Raw genomic sequence first — 17,962 nt, 5'->3', positions numbered from 1 at the left:
CCCCAAACTAATTTGCTGCAGACCCTGGGCCCTTCTTTCCCTGAAAATGGTGACTTTTCCTTTAAAGCTAAAACTGAGGTGCCTAGCTCTGGGAATAAATCAATGGATGACAACTGTTTGTCTAATCTCAGGGAATCTTTAAAAGACTTGAGAACGTCTTCCTTCAGTAACAACAATTTTCTCATTCTAGACGTAGTTTGACATTATGGGTCCTCCTCTGAAGCTCTTCAAAAACCAGAAGTACCAGGAACTGAAGCAGGAATGCATCAGGGATGGTAGACTTTTCTGTGATCCAACCTTTTTGCCTGAGAATGATTCACTTTTCTACAACCGACTGCTTCCTGGGAAGGTGGTGTGGAAACGTCCCCAGGTAACTTTGTTGTTTCAATTTCTGTTTCCCTCTTGATCTCTTTCATCATAAATCTACTTGGTCCGCTATTTCACTCACACAGCCCACTGCGTATAGACCAGTTTAGCAGACAACTTTATTTATTTTTTTATAGCATAATATCCTTTTTATATTTTTAGAGCACAGCAAAATTAAGAGGAAGGTATAGAGATTTCCCATGTATTCCCTGCCCCCAGACATACGGAGCCTCTCCCATTATCAAATGCCCCCTCTCAGCGTGGTACCTCTGTTACAACTGGTGAATTTACACTGACACATCATAATCACACAAAGTTCATAATTTACATTAGAGTTCACTCCTAGTGTTGTACATTCTATGGGTCTGGACAAATGTATAATGACATATAACCATAATTATAGTATCCGAATATTTTCACTGCCCTAAAAATTCCCAGCAGACAGCTTTAAAATGGGAAGTTTTATGGATTTGTGCTTCTGGCTCTAACTTGAGGAATGTTGAATTTTAGTCACATTTTATCAGATTTTGTAATTTAGAAAGAACAAAAAAGAGATATACCATGCTTGTTTTCTTTTGGAAGTTCATTTGAGTAAATCTGGTAACTCAGAAAGCAGCTATACTCTTGTTTCTTTACTGAGTTACCTATGACAGCAACTTCAAGATAATCTCAGACCATTGAAGAGAAAAACTTATATGGTGAGCATAAATGAAATAAACTCAACAGGGACAAGATGGAGTTTGAATTGGGGGAGGGAGACTTCTTTGCTGCTCTTTGGATACCATCATCTGTATTCTCCCACAATTAGCAAAGTGGGATCCAAGTAGGACTGTAGCTCTTTCACCACCTGTTCATAGTTACTATGGTTCTCTGTGGAACATCTGTATATTGTGTCTCTAAAGCAAGTCTCAGAACCCCTTTACAAGTCCTACATGAGTGGGAGGTCAATGTACAAAATGATAGGATGTTGGAATCTGGAGAATAAACAGTAACCTGGTTATATCTAAAGGGTATGACTAGATAGAAGGATATTCAACCTGGGCTCCATCCCAAAGTAGGTGACCAGGTATATAAGCCACCAAGGGCTGTTACGAAATGCAAATTCTTGGACTTTCACAATATCCTGAAGACCTTCTGATCCTATTTCATGATGTACCCTTTTTTATGCACTATTATGGAACCATCTCAGTCAGCAACTCAAGGTTCGCCTTCTTCAATGAACAATTTCCACAGCTTGAACTCCTAAAGGGAGTTCTTACAAGAGCTACTTCGGTTTATGTAGGTTGCCACCAGGGGGTGCCAAGATACATGGGTCACGTCAAGGCTCTTGTTTTCTATGTGACTCAGAGGACATGTCTCCATTTTTGCCCATAAAGTATGATAGCCACTGAGAATATAAGAGTTGGAGAAGTTCTCTCCATCAGAAGGAAGATTACACTGCTGCTGAGTTTCTGTGCCTCCAGTTGTTGACGTCCCTGTAGATCACTGACCTGCAATACAAATCTGGAAAACATGAGCAGAATTCACTAGCCACTAATTCAGTATGGAGAGAGGTAAGATTTTTTCCCCCCCAAATGCATGGAGAAAATAGAAATATGCTGTTTGGGACCCACTCTTATGAATGGATGGTGATAATGAGGGCCACCACTCTTTTTTGATGGTTGGCTATGAAAGAAAGGAGATCAATAGGGCAGAAGTAGCTGAAAAGAAGGCAGGAAATTGAGGGAGGTTTTCTGGGGGAGGGTGTCTTTTACAAATAGGACAGACTTGAACATATTTATAGGCTAAGGAGGAAATAGTAAAGAAGGAGAGGTTAAAGACACAGAGGAAAGAAGGAATAATGGATGGGGGTGAGGTCCTGGACGAGGTGGCAGGAGATCTGATGGGCAGTAAAATCGCAAGCCAACCTGAAGCCATTCTCCTGATGTGAGCCAGGCCAACAGTGCTTCCTGTATTGGCCCGTCTTTAGACACATCCTCCCTCCCGCATCTTGGCTCAGTCCTTCGTCCTTTGCCTTCATCTTCCAAATTCTGTGGATTGAGTCCTAGATGAATTAGCAGGGAAGGAAAAAAACTTAATAACCACTGCAATAATCCATCTTGCCTCTGAGGCAAGCGATACCCCTTCCAAGGTGACTGGAGTGTCAGAAAGAGAGAGTGAATGGGGTAGAACAAGGCATAAGCATTTAGGGCATGCCTACTATGGGCCCAGATACTGTGTTGGGAGTTTTCTATACATTTTTCCATTTCATCCTAATTTGCTATAGCTTAGTGAGGTAGGTATCTTAAAAACCACTTTGATGTAATTCTTTTTTTCCTGGTGTAAAAAATAAAGGTAGATACTATGTTCATTTTATTGATGAGGAAACTGTGTCTCAGAGGGAAGGTAAGAATTTTCCCAGGGTCAGACTACTAACAAGCTGGGATTTGAATCCAGGCTTGACTCCAAAGCCTGTATTAGTTTTTACGCTACCATGCTGCCATGTCAGGGAGATAGATTTGCTCGTGTCTCTTTTGATAAAATAGGTAGCTTCCCTCCAGTAAGTTCTCACATTCCTCCTCACTGTGTTGATGCTGTACACCCATTAATTGATCCATACTCTCCCTTTTGAGAGCATACTCTGAGCTTAGTCTTAATTAGGCCCAAAGAGAGAGTCAGTTGAGAAACATTTATCGAGCGCTTACTCTATGCCAGCCTCTGTGCAAGATGCAGACGAGGCCTGGGGCGAGGGACTCCCATTCCAGCTGATGAGATGGATATTGAGCTATCGAAGAGTTCAATAAGAAATTACTGCTGCAGAGAGGAGATGCTATTTTCAGGCATATAGCCAGTAAATCATATAGGGTTTTGAAGAAAAGGAGATCATGGTGGATTGGAGTGGTTGGGGAGGGGGGCTCTTGTGGGGAGTAGGGGGAGAAACAATGTTCCAGACCACCATCTGAGCCTCTTCAAAAAGCTGGAGATTCCTCTCTAGCCAGAGTGGAGGCCAAGCCTACGGGCAAGAACCACGTCAAAGTTCTCTGGCCTCCCATCAGGAAAGCCAAGGGACAGCCCTAGGCCTCTCTAAATTGGCTCAGGAAGACCAGATGGGTCGTTGGACTCACCTGCCTCATTGGCAAGGTTGAGATCCTCATTTGCAGGGAAGCTTACAGACATCTTGTCCCTTGGCATGCCACCCAGCCTCATACTCAAACAGGGTTAGTTTCTGAGGTCTCTAAAATGGAAGAAGCACGATTAACCAGATATTTTCTGTCTCTTTCCCTCCTGGGTTGCAAAGCCTCCATGTCTGTAAACACCACTGCTAATCAAACCAACCAACTGCAGTCAAGTGCCACCATCCTAGGGCAGGATTGAGCTCCCCTTCTTCCCACTTGCCACTTCCCTGCTGCGTCCTAAGGAGCCACTTTAGATAGGCAGGGATTATGAGAGTGTTTTGCAGTTGTTCGGTGCCAGTTCATCTGCCCATACCTTTCAGGGGAAGATCCTTCTCCTTAACACCTCCATTGGTCCAATGACCCCAGCTACTAGCTTCCTGGGCACACAGATATATTGCCTGAGACCTGTCCTCCTGGGCTTCCCTGTCCTCCTGGACCTTCAACATATAAAGTCTTAGCAGATTCTAAGAGCTGAGTTCCCCTGAATTACAGTGTGATCCTAAGACAGCAGGTAGGATATTTAGGCTGAAATCTAGCCACCAAATTCCCACAGAAAATCTCTTCTCCAGCTCCCTGCAGCGACTCTCCCCTCCTACCCGCCTCTGGCTTTTTTCCTGACTGACTCATACCCAGCTACAATCGTGTCTTCGGGTCAGACACAGCTATTCTCCTGCTAAAATGGAGCAAGGCCTTTTGGGGATTGCACAGCCAGCTGTGGAGGAAGCCAGGGCACCTGCACAAGATCTGGCAGCTCTCCTGGTCAAGTTTTGAGTTCAGCCTCCACTACCATGGCCCTTGCCCAGGTCTTTTCACTACCTTGGGTGAGAAGAGGCCGATCAGGTTCCGGATTAAAGCAAAGGTGGGAGGAATGGGAGGGAACGGTTGAGACGGGACATTAGAAGCAGAGGGAGATTGCATATGAGGGACCCCGATAAAGGAGGAAATATTTCTCTCTTTGTGCTAATAGAAATTTCCAACACCCAGCTGAATGGGACACCCCTGTAGAGCAGTTTTGGCCTAGACTGTTCATGAATTTCTTTTTCTTCCCAGAGATCATGTCCCTCCACGTGAATAGTCCTAAGTGGTTTTTTTTTCTGTTGACACAATCGAAAAGAGTTGAATAGGCCAATACTCTTGCCATCTGTCCTATTTATTTTAGATTCTGAATTTAAAAAACGCGAACAGCTTTATCAAAGTACAATTTATACACCATAAAATTCAGTTGCTTTAAGTATACAAAGCAATGATTTTTTAAAATAAATTTACAGAGTTGTGCAAACATCACCACAATCCAGTTTTAGACCAGTTGCATCATCCCAATACAATCCCTTGTGCACATTTGCAGGGAGTAAACCCCTCCTCCCCCCAGTCGCAGGCAACCAGTAATGTATTTTCGGTTTCTGTCTAGATTTGCCTATTCTGGACATTTCACTTAAAATGGAATCATAAAAGTCACTGGCTTCTTTAGATTAGCATGATTTTCAAGGATCATCCATGTTGTAGCATGTATCTGTTTCTTTTTATCGCCGAACTGTATTCCATTGCACGGATATATAAATTTTTCCCAATAAAGCAGTTTGGGATTTACACCCGGAGTCTCCTTGCAGAAGTCTGAAGGTTTAAAGAAGAAGATAATTCTGTAGTGACTTGCTTGTCCAGTTTGGAAGTGGAAGTTGGGCTTAAGATATTATTCTATGGTTCCATGTTGAGTTTTCCTTGGAGGGGTTAGGAAGGAAGAGAATGTTTTACCAATGACAAGACTGTCATGCAGAAGCAAAACTCCCCAGCAAGTAAAGTTGACTCCTTGTGCAGGTGGTTCAACATTGGTCCCTGAGCCGAGGTCCACCTATAAATGCCGTGTCTGGAGATGGTAGAATTTTCTAAGGATAAGATAATGATTGCTTGGACTAGCTGATAAAGCCCTCAGGCCCTGAATGGCAGCCCTGGGCCTTCTGGAACGACTTAGAGCCTTGGACTCAGTCCTAATGTACCTACTGCAGGGCCGGCCTCACTTGTGAGTGTCCACACTGTCTCCATCCCCATGGGACTGCTAGACTGCCCATAGCACTTTTGAAATGCCTCCACTCTTCTGGCTGCTGGTTTTCTAGGCAGCCTTTCATTTTACTGTGGTTCTTGAGGTTTACCCTGGACCTCAATGTTTATTGTCAGCAAATTTCACCTGTGTAAAAAAAAAAAAAATTGCTAAATATGTGGATGTGGTAGGTGCGAAGAGAGCCACACAGAGTGACATGCGTGGGGCTCCAAGGCTTATAACTGTATGCCTCCCTCCCCCACCACCCAGAGATCTCTGGGAAAGGAGATGAGGTAAGGACAATGGGAGGATCTCTCAATGCTCAGCTAAGAGAACGTACTTCCTAGAGACGCTGCTTTGCTTGTATCAGTAGAAGGCTTTGGCTCAGGGATAGGGGTCTGCAGAGACCATTCCTGGATTTACTCTTGGTGCTTGACTTCCTAGTTGTGTGTTTTCCCCCTAAGAAATTACTTTGCCTTGACAAACAGCCCAGTTCAAGGATCACGTCGACTAGGCCAACACAGCTGGGAACCATTAGCGGTTCAGCAATCTTCCCTACCTCTCAAGCCACCCAAATATGTGACTATGTGAGCTGTGACCTCTCCTCCAACTCCACTCCCTACCATTTCAGCAGAGCTTGGGCTGCAATGTCCCATCTGCACTCTGCATCCCAGCTTTGACTTACAGGAAAATGCCTCCAGCCTTGCTTCCTTACCCCTGCAGGAATTATAGCCAGTTGTCTAAATCTAGGGGAAAATTCAATAAATATCCATTTCATTGTTTTCAAATTTGTCACCAAAAAGTCCATTTGGCTGTTAGATTTGCATTGGCTCATTACCCTTTACCCTTTCTACCTCCTTAGCTATTTCTAGTCTTTCACTTCCTTAAAGAGGTAAAAAAAAAATGTGGCTTAATAAAAATGTTCTCCCATGCTTCACGTCATGGTGCTGACATACATAAGAGTTTGATTCATATTTCGTGGATGAAATTGAGGAGATTAAAGCACATTGGTGATATCTAGCCTAGAACCAAAAGCTAAGACATGAGTTAAGCCAGCCTTCCAGAATGATGGAGAGCTTTTAGGTGAGCGTTAAGCAAAGAGACATAAAACACTGGGATGGATGACTGAGAGAATTAGTTGCATCTCCACCCCTGAAGAGCTTCACAGTATTATCCTTTGCATGGTGACCATTGATCAACTTAAAGGCAAAAGGATGAACCAGCTGATGTCTAGAGGTTCCTTCTCTAACTGTATGTGAAGAACCTAAAACTTTAATCCTAGGTCTACTAACTAGCTAAATGACAGGAGAGGCAAGTTACTGCCCTTCTCTGAGCTTGTTTCCTCATTTGTAAAATAAACAGGTTGACTAAATAGTCTCTAAATTCCTTCCAGGTTTGACAGTCTACGGACTGTTAACTCATTTTTAAAAACCCATTGTTAAATAGCCATCCATCAAGTATGAAGAGTGGTGAAGTAAAACTGGGGCATGGGCCAGTTTATGAGAGGAAATGGAAAATAAGGTGTTTTATTTGCCCAAATGTATATTCTCCCATGATTACACACACACACACACACACACTATATATATATATATATATATATATATATATATATATATATATATATATATATATATATATACATAAATGTAAAATCACAGTCACATTAGTCGACAGGAGAATAATTATCCAGTTCCTCAATTTGAGTTCTGTTTCCATGTCTTTTTGCTTATTTACATGATCCTTTAGGTCTTAAATAGAAGTTGACATGCCAAAAGTGTTTGCTGAGCCTAGATCCCTGCTGTGAATTAAAGCCTTGTGGAAAATCAAGACACTGTAATATAACCCCAACCACTAATAACTCTACATAAAACCAGCAAATAATTTGCCTTAATAATCTAAAAACACACTTTTCCACATATCGATGTTCACTTTATTGTTTTTTCATGCTTGGAAACTATTACATGCATCATCTAAGTCCAAGAAATCACTGTATAACTTTACATCTTGCTACAAATCAAATGGTAATGCCTGACTCAGAAAGGAAAAACTGTGTTTCGTCTCATCTTAGAAAGGGCAAAGAAACAATCAGAAGAGAAGGAATATCAGGATTGAATCCACCCAACACACCTGCTTTATGTTCAATAAGTGAAAAAACAGGCAGCTCCCAATGCATGAAAAAAATTTAGTAAGATAGAAGTCTTCTCCTAAGACAAAAAAGTAATGAGACACCAGACATGCATCTAAAAAAAAAAAAAAAAGACCAGAAAACCAAAGCTGACGACAACCCACCTAACTCTCTCCTTTTGGCAAAGGGATGACCAATTAATCTTCAGTTTGGACTTGTCCTTGCCCAGAATGCCTATTCCTTTCCAGAGTTATTTTGGCTTTTAAAGAATATTTGGAATGCTTCATTCTGTAGACCAGACCCTTCATCAAGGAGAATTATGTCCATTAAAAAAAAGAGGTTTGAGAACCAGAAAAATATAGCTGTCTCTATTTAATAATTTTTTAAAGGATATATGTCTAGATTTTCTTTCCATTTGAGACTAGGATTTATTTCTGCTGGGTAAGCAAAATGTCAAGGTACTGGCCAACGGCCTCCTCCACGAAGCTGTCTCCATCTACCCAAGACTTCATTGGTATTTCCTGCCTTTGAACTCTGCAAGGGCTGATACTCTGAGTCACGCAAACGTGTCTTCAATTATATGGTGTCATGTATGTGACTATACCTCTGTCCATGACTGTCTCTCTACTCCTTATGCCTCCATACCTCTCCCTTGTCCAACTGCTAACTCTAGTCATCTGTAAGGCTTCAGCGTGAACATTACCACCACTATTCAAATTATTTTGTCTACCACCAGGGAAATTTTGGGGATCCTTCCTTTAGGCATTGATTATACTTTGAAAATTCCTCCATTACATTGTGCTGGAATTGTATTATTTGGGCCTCATTTTCCTACTTGCAGTGGGAATGGCACAGCTAATAATGATCTGTTGGGGAAAGACACACACATACGCCTCAAACAAATACTTCCCCCACTCTGTCCAGGTTCTGAACATCCGCTGTGGGAAAAGAGTATCTGTTGAAGTGCTCCTAGAAGCGGTCTATTACCACCTGCTATCAGTGCTGCTGCCATCTGTATTCATCCAAAGATGTGGGGAAATTTTGTTGCATGGACACCGCTGTTGCCTTTGCTTTATGTTAGGGAAGGGCTTCATGTATAATGTCTCCTAACTCATTTTTCTGGAGAGAGAGAAGCATTAATGTCCACCTCTATCAGGCCTTGTCTTTTAAGTGCAATCACCCATCACCCATCTGAGCACAGGCGCTTCAGAAAATCTCATCCTGACAAATAGGATCAGCATGTAATGTGCTAATCCCTCGTTCTCCTCTTTACAAGCTCACTGCTGCAGTGAAAGCTCTCTAAACCTCAATGATAGCGATGTCTGAGGGCTCCCACCAGCACGTCTCATCCTGTCTCAGTCGCATCCTCTCCTTCCATTTCTCCTGCCACCTTCCCACATGACCCTTTTTCCTGTGTCTTGATGAGCTACTTGCTTTGTGTTTGTTTCCACAACCCCCCAACCCTTCCTTTCTCCTACCTGTGGAAGTCCTGGTAATCTTTCCACCTTACCTCATCTGTGAAGTCTGTCCTGCCTAGCTGAGCTCACACTGACCCGTGGGGAACACTTCCCAGACTCTTAGAACCAACTGTTGTATCCACAGGACATCTGCGATGACCCCCGTCTGATTGTGGGCCATATCAGCAATCACCAGCTGACCCAAGGGAGACTGGGGCACAAGCCAATGGTCTCTGCGTTTTCCTGTTTGGCTGTTCAGGAGTCTCACTGGACAAAGGTACCGACCTCACTCGGTTTCCACCTCCTTGTCTTCTTTAGTAACTTTCGGAAAAGTCAGCTCGTAACTGTCTCAGATTGTGTAATTCCTGAAGTCAGAAGTATTAACGATTGAAGGTGATTTCCCTCAATTTTATTATGAGAATTTTCACAAATACAGAAAGTTGAAAGAATTTTACAGTCAACACCCATTTACTCACCTAGATTCTACCATTAACATTTTACTCTATTTGCTTTGTCACACATATTAGGTGATCTTTTGTCACTTGCAGTACTTTGACTCAGTAGCTCTGCATACTTGCATTCTCAGTACCTACTGGGGTAAAAAGCCACTGGGGACCAGGAAGTCACTGACAGATGTGAACAAAAGAAAAGGTGAGAAAGGTGGGACTAGATCCTTGAAAAGGTTCTAATAAATTATAAGAGTACAAAAATTCCTTTGGCATTTAGGCAGAGTTCAAGGCAATGAAGTGTTGACCTGGGAAAAATTAGAGCATTTTCTTCAGAAAATAACAATTTTAGAAGATGAATGTGTAATTGTATTTAAAAAGGAGACTTTCCCAAATGTAATTTTATTCAAGGTGTGAATAAAATCTATAGTCTATAGAATCTGCACGAACTCTCTAGGATGGACCTTTAAAAACTGAAACCACAGGGGGCCTTGTGTTTTGATTGATTTTGCTTTTTAAAATGCCTTGTTTATGTGGTTAAATACGCAACCATGAATATGTTTGTGTAGACAGTCTCTCATGATCGAGTTTGTAGATTAACTGTGGTAAATAGTTTAACCCATAGCTTGCTGCCCCCAGTCACCCTGTGTGTATTCAGGGCAAGCATGGTAATACTATCCTCAGCAAAACTGAACTGGGGGAGCAAAGATTGCAGAAAAAAATGCCCTACCAGGGACTTCCTGCCTAGACCCAAACCAAACGTATTTGGTGTGCTTCCTGTTGCCACACGGGATTTGCCAGAAGTCAACTGTAATCTCAATATTTGGATATGGTCTGGTGAATAACAGTTGATTGAATGTTCTTATATTTCCAGACAATTCCCAACCATAAGGAACAAGAATGGGACCCTCGAAAACTAGATAAATATGCTGGGATATTTCGCTTCCGTTTCTGGCATTTTGGGGAATGGACCGAGGTGGTGATTGATGACTTGCTGCCCACCATCAATGGAGATCTCGTTTTCTCCTTCTCCACCTCCATGAATGAGTTTTGGAATGCTCTGTTGGAGAAAGCTTATGCCAAGTAAGGAGGGGGGTTGGCCAGTCAGTGGTCAGGCTACACAAGGAAAGGAAGGTCACATTCATCCTTGGGAACTCATGCTCTCCCAGCTTAGCCTTGGGCTTTAAATTGGGTAGGATATCAGTCAGATCCAAGGCATTGCTTTGGACCTGGGAATGGCCCTCCATAATTCCAGATGAGAAAGAAATCAGCTGTTCCAGTTTCCATTAAACCCTTACTGCTCCCAGGTGCCCTCTTCCTGCTGCTGATCTACAGATCACATGGCATTATGGCCGCAGATTTTCTCCTTGTCTAATATTTACCTGTAGAAAGAAGTTTCTGCATGGACCGTCCTAGACCAACATAGCCTAAACCTAGAAATCTGACTATATTCTCAAACTATCTCTCATTTTGTACCTAGAGAAAAGCTAGCCGGTAAAGGCTGGCTGGGCAAGGACTGTTTTAACTTGGGGGAACAAGATGTCCTTGACCTGGGAAAATACTTTTACAAAGATAACTTTGCATATTTGCCCCCAGGCTGCTTGGCTGTTATGAAGCCCTCGATGGTCTGACCACTACTGATATCATCGTGGACTTCACTGGCACATTGGCTGAAACTGTTGACATGCAGAAGGGAAGATACACTGAGCTCGTTGAGGAGAAGTACAAGCTGTTTGGAGAACTGTACAAAACATTTACCAAAGGAGGTCTGATCTGTTGCTCCATTGAGGTTTGTACTCACCAAAACCACTCTCCGCTCACTTCTGGCAGAGGAGACCACGACATTTAGTGGAGAACATCACCCTTACCCTGGAGATCCAGAACAAGTCATTATGAAACTCAGAAAGCTAACAGTAGGCACTGAGCCCTGGCGCAGAGGCTAAGGAGCTTTAACCTTTTATCCTTTTGTACCAGTCATCCCGCTGGAGGCCGATGTAGCATCCGAGCTGATGTAAATAGTCTCTGCTAAATTATCCCTCCTGCCTCTGCTCCTGGGTGTGGCGGTTATAGCTGTTTGCTCAAAGAGTTAACCAACCCCAACAAATTTCAATGCTCTTCATATCAATGTACTACCGTGGGTCATTTGAATTGTTTGAGTTGTTATATTAAATTCTTTATTTCCTTTCCTTGGCTTGCTTTGTGTCAAGTTAGGTGGCAGGATCAAATTTCTATCTGCATAAGAGAACTAGTTTCAACCATACTCGGGTAAACCAATCAAGGAAGAGGAAGAGCCAAGCCTTGGATCTCCCAATTCTTGTGCCCTTATGTATCTTTCTCTGCTCTCAGTTTCCCAATCAGGAGGAACAAGAAGTTGAAACTGATTGGGGTCTACTGAAGGGCCATACGTACACCATGACTGATATTCGCAAGATCCGTCTTGGAGAAAGACTCGTGGAGGTCTTCAGTACTGAGAAGCTGTACATGATTCGTCTGAGGAACCCCTTGGGAAGACAAGAATGGAGTGGGCCCTGGAGTGAGATGTGAGTGGCTTTCCACTTTGATTGCTGCATCCCCAAAGCCCTATACGTTCTCCCAATCCCATCCCTCCAGACTGCTAGCGGGCTGTCAATGCTTAGTGACATCTGTGGGTCCTTCTCGGACATGGGGCCTGTGACTTAGCTGGTGGTGAGACAAAGCTGTCCCAGTCCTCATGTATTCTGTTCCTTTGGCATCCTGCTTACTGTAGGAAGTCAATGGCAAACATAACGGCTTATCCCTTTGTTCATTTGCCTTTAGTTCTGAAGAGTGGCAGCAACTGACTGCAGCAGATCGCAAGAACCTGGGGCTTGTTATGTCTGATGATGGGGAGTTTTGGTGAGCAGAGGTTTTCTGTGCTAAAGGGAATTGGGGCTTCCACATGGAACTGCAGGGGTAGGTATTAAGTATCATCTTCATTTCTTTCCTTCCATTCAGGATGAGCCTGGAGGACTTTTGCCGCAACTTCCATGAACTGAATGTCTGCCGCAATGTGAACAACCCTATTTTTGGCCGCAAGGAGCTGGAATCGGTGGTGGGATGCTGGACTGTGGATGATGATCCCCTGATGAACCGTTCAGGAGGCTGCTATAACAACCGTGATACCTTCCTGCAGAATCCCCAGGTTTAAATCAAATGCTTTTTCTTTGCCTTCAAGTTATCAAGGCAATAGGAAGCCAGGTCTCACCTTGGAGTATTTCTTTGACATCACTTCTCCCACTTGCAGCTACTGTGTAATATTCATCAACCAAGATGCATAGGGATTGGCTCAGATGCCTGTAAAGCAGACTGTGTCTCTTTGCAGAGACGTGACTTGGTGACATTATCAAATCCAAGCCACCTCCTCTGGCTGCCTCTCTCCTGACCATATTGCTGGGTATGCTTTGACACTCCCTGCTTCCTTGTGATGGTCCCACATTAGAGAGAAAGGATCTGCTCCCTGACGTTTTCTCAATTCTTTTTCATTTCTTTACTGCCTAATTGCTCTCTTGGGTACGCATTTACTATATGTGTCCTCTTTCTCATGCAGGTGATTCTTCTGAACCCCATCATTAGGCCTCCCTTTTCTCATCTAGAATACCAGGTCATTCTTCTCAGGATTTGAATCGCTACCCTGTCAATGACCCCGTTCCATCCATCTCCCATTACAGTGCTATTCCAGATGACACATTAGAGGTCAAGCCCAGGCACACCCCAAAGCAAAAAATCCAAACATCCAAAGCCTGAACCTATAATAACCTTGATGGTTTTATCTGCAAATGTGCTGATGAGCTAACCCACAGGATACAAGACTTCTGACTATATTGCAGCCTTACACATGAGTGTGTCTTTTCTTTCCATGAGCTTCATTGGCCAGCCATTTTGAAGGATGCTAAAGCTGGTGGGATGATTTACTTAACTCATAGTTTTCTCCATTCCTTCCACCTTAACTGCCCCTAAAGAAAAGAAAGCTCCTATTGCCGCCCCCCTTCATTTACAGCCCTGGAAATGCTTTAACTATCAGGAACATATACCAAACTGGGGAAATGGGCTTTTTGGCTTCACTGTTTAAGTGTCTGTGCAGGATGGACCGACGGGGGCCTCGTGAGTGCATGTTTCTGCATCTGTTTCCTGTTTCTTGGTGGGAGGGTTGGGGGAGAGAGAGAGAAATCTGATGCCTTTTAGTCTTACTTCCCAATGGCACCATGATTCCCCAGATGATGTTTGGGAAGTCTCTAGAACAGGCCTGCAGCATCCTTAAAATGGTGATAGCAAAGCATCAATTCACCAAGGAAATGGATCCGGCCCCTTCCACAAGTCACACATCTGGGCTGGCAATAGGAGGCTAGCCTAGGGGAATGCTGCAGTGTCAGGTTAAGTCAAGCAAGGACGCTTTCTGTCTTTGTTGATTCTCAAATTTTCCTGTGTACAGCTTTTAAAAACAAGGGGACAGTTTATAAGATTTTTTTAAGATTTATTTATTTAATTTATTTATTTTCGGCTGCATTGGGTCTTCGTTGCTGTGTGCGGGCTTTCTCTAGTTGCGGCGAGCGGGGGCTACTCTTCGTTGCGGTGCGAGGGCTTCTCATTGTGGTGGCCTCTGTTGTTGTGGAGCACAGGCTCTAGGCGCGCGGGCTTCAGTAGTTGTGGCACACGGGCTCAGTAGTTGTGGCTCGCGGGCTCCAGAGCGCAGGCTCAGTAGTTGTGGTACACGGGCCCAGTTGCTCCATGGCATGTGGGATCTTCCCAGACCAGGGCTCGAACCCGTGTCCCCTGCATTGGCAGGCGGATTCTTAACCACTGTGCCACCAGGGAAGCCCACAAGGCGACAATTTAAAAAAAACCCAAGAGCCTACCAAGAACTTATTAAAACAAAGCATACCCTCTTTGGAATCAAAGGCCTGGGTATGAAGTTGGCTCTCTCAACACGTGCTGAATACCATAGGGAGAAGCAAACATTAGGATCTGCATTTAGCAAGTCAATGGCAAAGCCCAGAACATAACCCAAGTCTCTGCTTCGCAAGGTAGAGTTTTCTTCCCTGAAATTTGAGCTGGCTCGTCTGAGACAGAAGTGCTAACTAAGCTCCTTGCTGGCCTCTTTCCCTTAGTACATCTTCACTGTGCCCGAGGACGGGCACAAGGTCATCATGTCTCTGCAGCAAAAGGACCTGCGCACTTACCGCCGCATGGGAAGACCCGACAATTACATCATCGGCTTTGAGCTCTTCAAGGTAAGAATGGGCCTTTGGAGCAGAGAGGATGATGGCAAACAGTGTCAAAATTAGGACGGCTTGGGGTTAGGGGAATTAAGAAAGGTCGAGGGATAAGGAAGGAGCATCTCCTTCTCTTGCATTTCCAGGTGGAGATGAACCGCAAATTCCGCCTCCACCACCTGTACATCCAGGAGCGCGCGGGGACCTCCACTTATATTGACACGCGCACCGTGTTTCTGAGCAAGTACCTGAAGAAGGGCAACTACGTGCTTGTCCCAACTATGTTCCAGCACGGCCGCACCAGCGAGTTTCTCTTGAGAATCTTCTCTGAAGTGCCTGTCCAGCTCAGGTGCCGTTTCCTTGGCCAGCCCTGCCAACTCCCATTCTGTGCTTTGCCTCCAGTCCTAACCCTCTTGGCCCTCTTCCCCTAGGTGGACACTCAAAGGGACAACTTGTTCAAGTCAGATTTAACTGCAGTGATGGCAGGAGAAAGATTTCTCAAAGTGGTGTGGGTTGTGAGAAGTTCCCTGTGGAGGTCAGAGCTTCAGTGCTTTGAGCTGCCATTTAAGGAGAACAGGCCTATAGCCTAAGCTTTTCCACTTATATTTTATCTTCTGTTCTCTGGCTGACTCTCTCTTCTCTTAAACAGCTGGCACTCCTCACTGCTCCTCTATTATGTTCTGAGTGCTGGGTCACCAAAGCTACCTTTTCACCCCAGCCCTGCCTACTCTGATCTTTATCTGCTGGGCCTTAAAGCAAGGGGAAAGGAAAACATCCTCATAAAATATAAGCCATGTCTGAGGAGGAATGGGCTAGGTCACTTGGCATTTCATGTTTTTCAACAACAAGGTCTGCTTTGGCGAGCCTATCTCCTCATCAAAGGGCATTCGTCATGGATGACGTGTCTTCTTTTTGATGTTCCAGGGAGCTGACTCTGGACATGCCCAAGATGTCCTGCTGGAATCTGGCTCGTGGCTACCCCAAGGTTGTCACCCAGATCACAGTGCACAGTGCTGAGGGCCTGGAGAAGAAGTATGCCAATGAAAGTAAGAACTGCAGGGGTGTCTGGGAAAGCAAAATGCAGTTTCATTTATTGCATATATGGTTAGAAAAGATGGTCACAAATGATTCTCTCCAGTGGTGTTTTCCGTGTAGAAGAGTCAGAATGGCTGTCAACCGTGGTAGGAAAATGGGATATGTATAAACAACAAGGTCCTACTGTATAGCACAGGGAACTATATTCAATATCCTGTGATAAACCACAATGGAAAAGAATATTTTAAAAAGAATGTATATGTGTATAACTGAATCACTGTGCTGTACAGCAGAAATTAACACCATGTTGTAAATCAGCTATACTTCAATTTAAAAAAAGAGAAAATGGGATATAAAAGTCTTTGGGCAAGGACCTATCTAATATTCATTTCTATATCCCTATATAAAGTATAGAAAAGAAAAGGGAAATAGGAACCAAAGTTCTAGGTCATTCTAGTACCCAGGTGTTATGCTAAAAGCCCCAGAATAGACTTAGTGAGATAGTTTCTTGACTATCTAGAAAGAGGACTTTTAATCACTGTGTTAAAAATAAATGTTACTTTGTTCCAGCTGTAAACCCATATTTGGTCATCAAGTGTGGAAAGGAGGAAGTCCGTTCTCCCGTCCAAAAGAATACTGTTCATGCCATTTTTGACACCCAGGCCATTTTCTACAGAAGGACCACTGACATTCCTATTATAGTGCAGGTAAGGATGTGAACAGGGACCCTCAGGTGGCTCATATTCAGTACCAGATACTGGATGATCCCAAGTGCCTCACACATGTCTAGGATACAGAGCAAGGCTTATCCTGGTTTTTTGTTTGTTTGTTTTGTACTCGAAGACACCTCCCACCAGGCACAATCACTCGCTTCCTTGTGAATCTCCATCCTAAATCTCCTCTCTTCTGTTTCTTTCATTGTGGGCAGAAGCCCGCATGCTGGCAGATACACATGTTAACACAGGTACTGTAACTTCGCATGTGGGGAAGCATATGCCAGTTCACATGACCCTCGCCCTGCTGCTCAGAATGGAGCACTGTGGTTTGGCTGTTTTTCTGACTTAATGCTTCTGACCAGCTGCCTTTCGGCGGCCATCTCATTGGTCAAGGTTGATTCTGAACTCTGGTGGCTTTTCGTCTCTGCTCTTTGAGGTGCCTTCCCCTTAGCCAGAGCGATATCAGGAAATATAGTCTCTTGGTTTTTAAACAGACCTTTCAAAGCCCGGCATTAGGTTCTAGATGCCACTCGGCAAAGTCCGATATTACAGAGGGTTGCTCATCTTCACTTTCTTGACTTGTCTCTCCAGGTCTGGAACAGACGGAAGTTCTGTGATCAGTTCTTGGGGCAGGTTACTCTGGATGCTGACCCCAGTGATTGCCGTGATCTGAAGTCCCTGTACCTGCGTAAGAAGGGTGGCCCAACTGCCAAAGTTAAACAAGGCCACATCAGCTTCAAGGTTATTTCCAGTGATGATCTCACTGAGCTCTAAATCTCCAGCTCCAGGGAATCCTGACAGAGCTTTCCCATCCTTTTATTTTCTGTCAGATGCTAGATCTTATCTAGGATTCATAATCTTTTGAAAGAAAGAAATTCACAGTAATTAATTTTTCCTTTCTTCTGATAAGTTCCCCATACCTCCCGATCCGAGTAGCGTTAAGTAGCTACATAACCTATATACCTCCAGCAGCTGGACAGGGGGAGGTGACAGTCCTGTCTGGAGATCAGACAGATGTTGGCCAAGGAAAGATCTCTGGGGCTTCCGGGGGTGAGATTCATGCAGGACAACGAAAACAGCCTGGATACCCTACCGATGTCTTAGCTGTTTTCAGGTGCCCAAAATGTCTCCGCTGTAGGGCATGTTGAGGAAGGGGGAGGGGTGATCAAGGCCAAGCAGGTCTAGCCTGACATCCCAGCTCCTGACTGAACACTACAGGTGTCCCAGCAGCCTTTTACCCAGCAGCCGGAGCCTGTTTATACATCCCCAGCCCTTACCGCCGGCACCGCCATCACCACCACCACCACCAACCACCACCTCCGGAAAGTGTAGTCCTGCCCTGACCCAAGTCACCCCCCACGGTAGGTTTTACCTTCATGTTGAGGAAGCTTCCTAGGTG

General features: G+C 44.2%; 1 protein-coding gene across 1 annotated transcript; it reads left to right on the top strand.

Annotated features, from left to right (window-relative positions):
• The first annotated feature begins 205 nt into the window (after positions 1-205).
• Positions 206-17,337, top strand: CAPN6 (calpain 6). Its single transcript, XM_068533610.1, has 12 exons — positions 206-370; positions 9,284-9,415; positions 10,459-10,667; positions 11,181-11,373; positions 11,931-12,124; positions 12,381-12,458; positions 12,558-12,744; positions 14,708-14,830; positions 14,959-15,161; positions 15,737-15,858; positions 16,418-16,554; positions 17,155-17,337. Exons 1-12 carry the CDS (start codon positions 206-208, stop codon positions 17,335-17,337), a joined length of 1,926 nt encoding a protein of 641 aa, XP_068389711.1.
• Positions 17,338-17,962: the final 625 nt, after the last annotated feature.

This window comes from Eschrichtius robustus, chromosome X (genome assembly GCF_028021215.1).
Source record: "Eschrichtius robustus isolate mEscRob2 chromosome X, mEscRob2.pri, whole genome shotgun sequence".
Classification (NCBI taxonomy): Eukaryota; Metazoa; Chordata; class Mammalia; order Artiodactyla; family Eschrichtiidae; genus Eschrichtius; species Eschrichtius robustus.
Note: the sequence above shows the minus strand (reverse complement) of the source record. Positions and strands in the feature narration are given on the sequence as shown.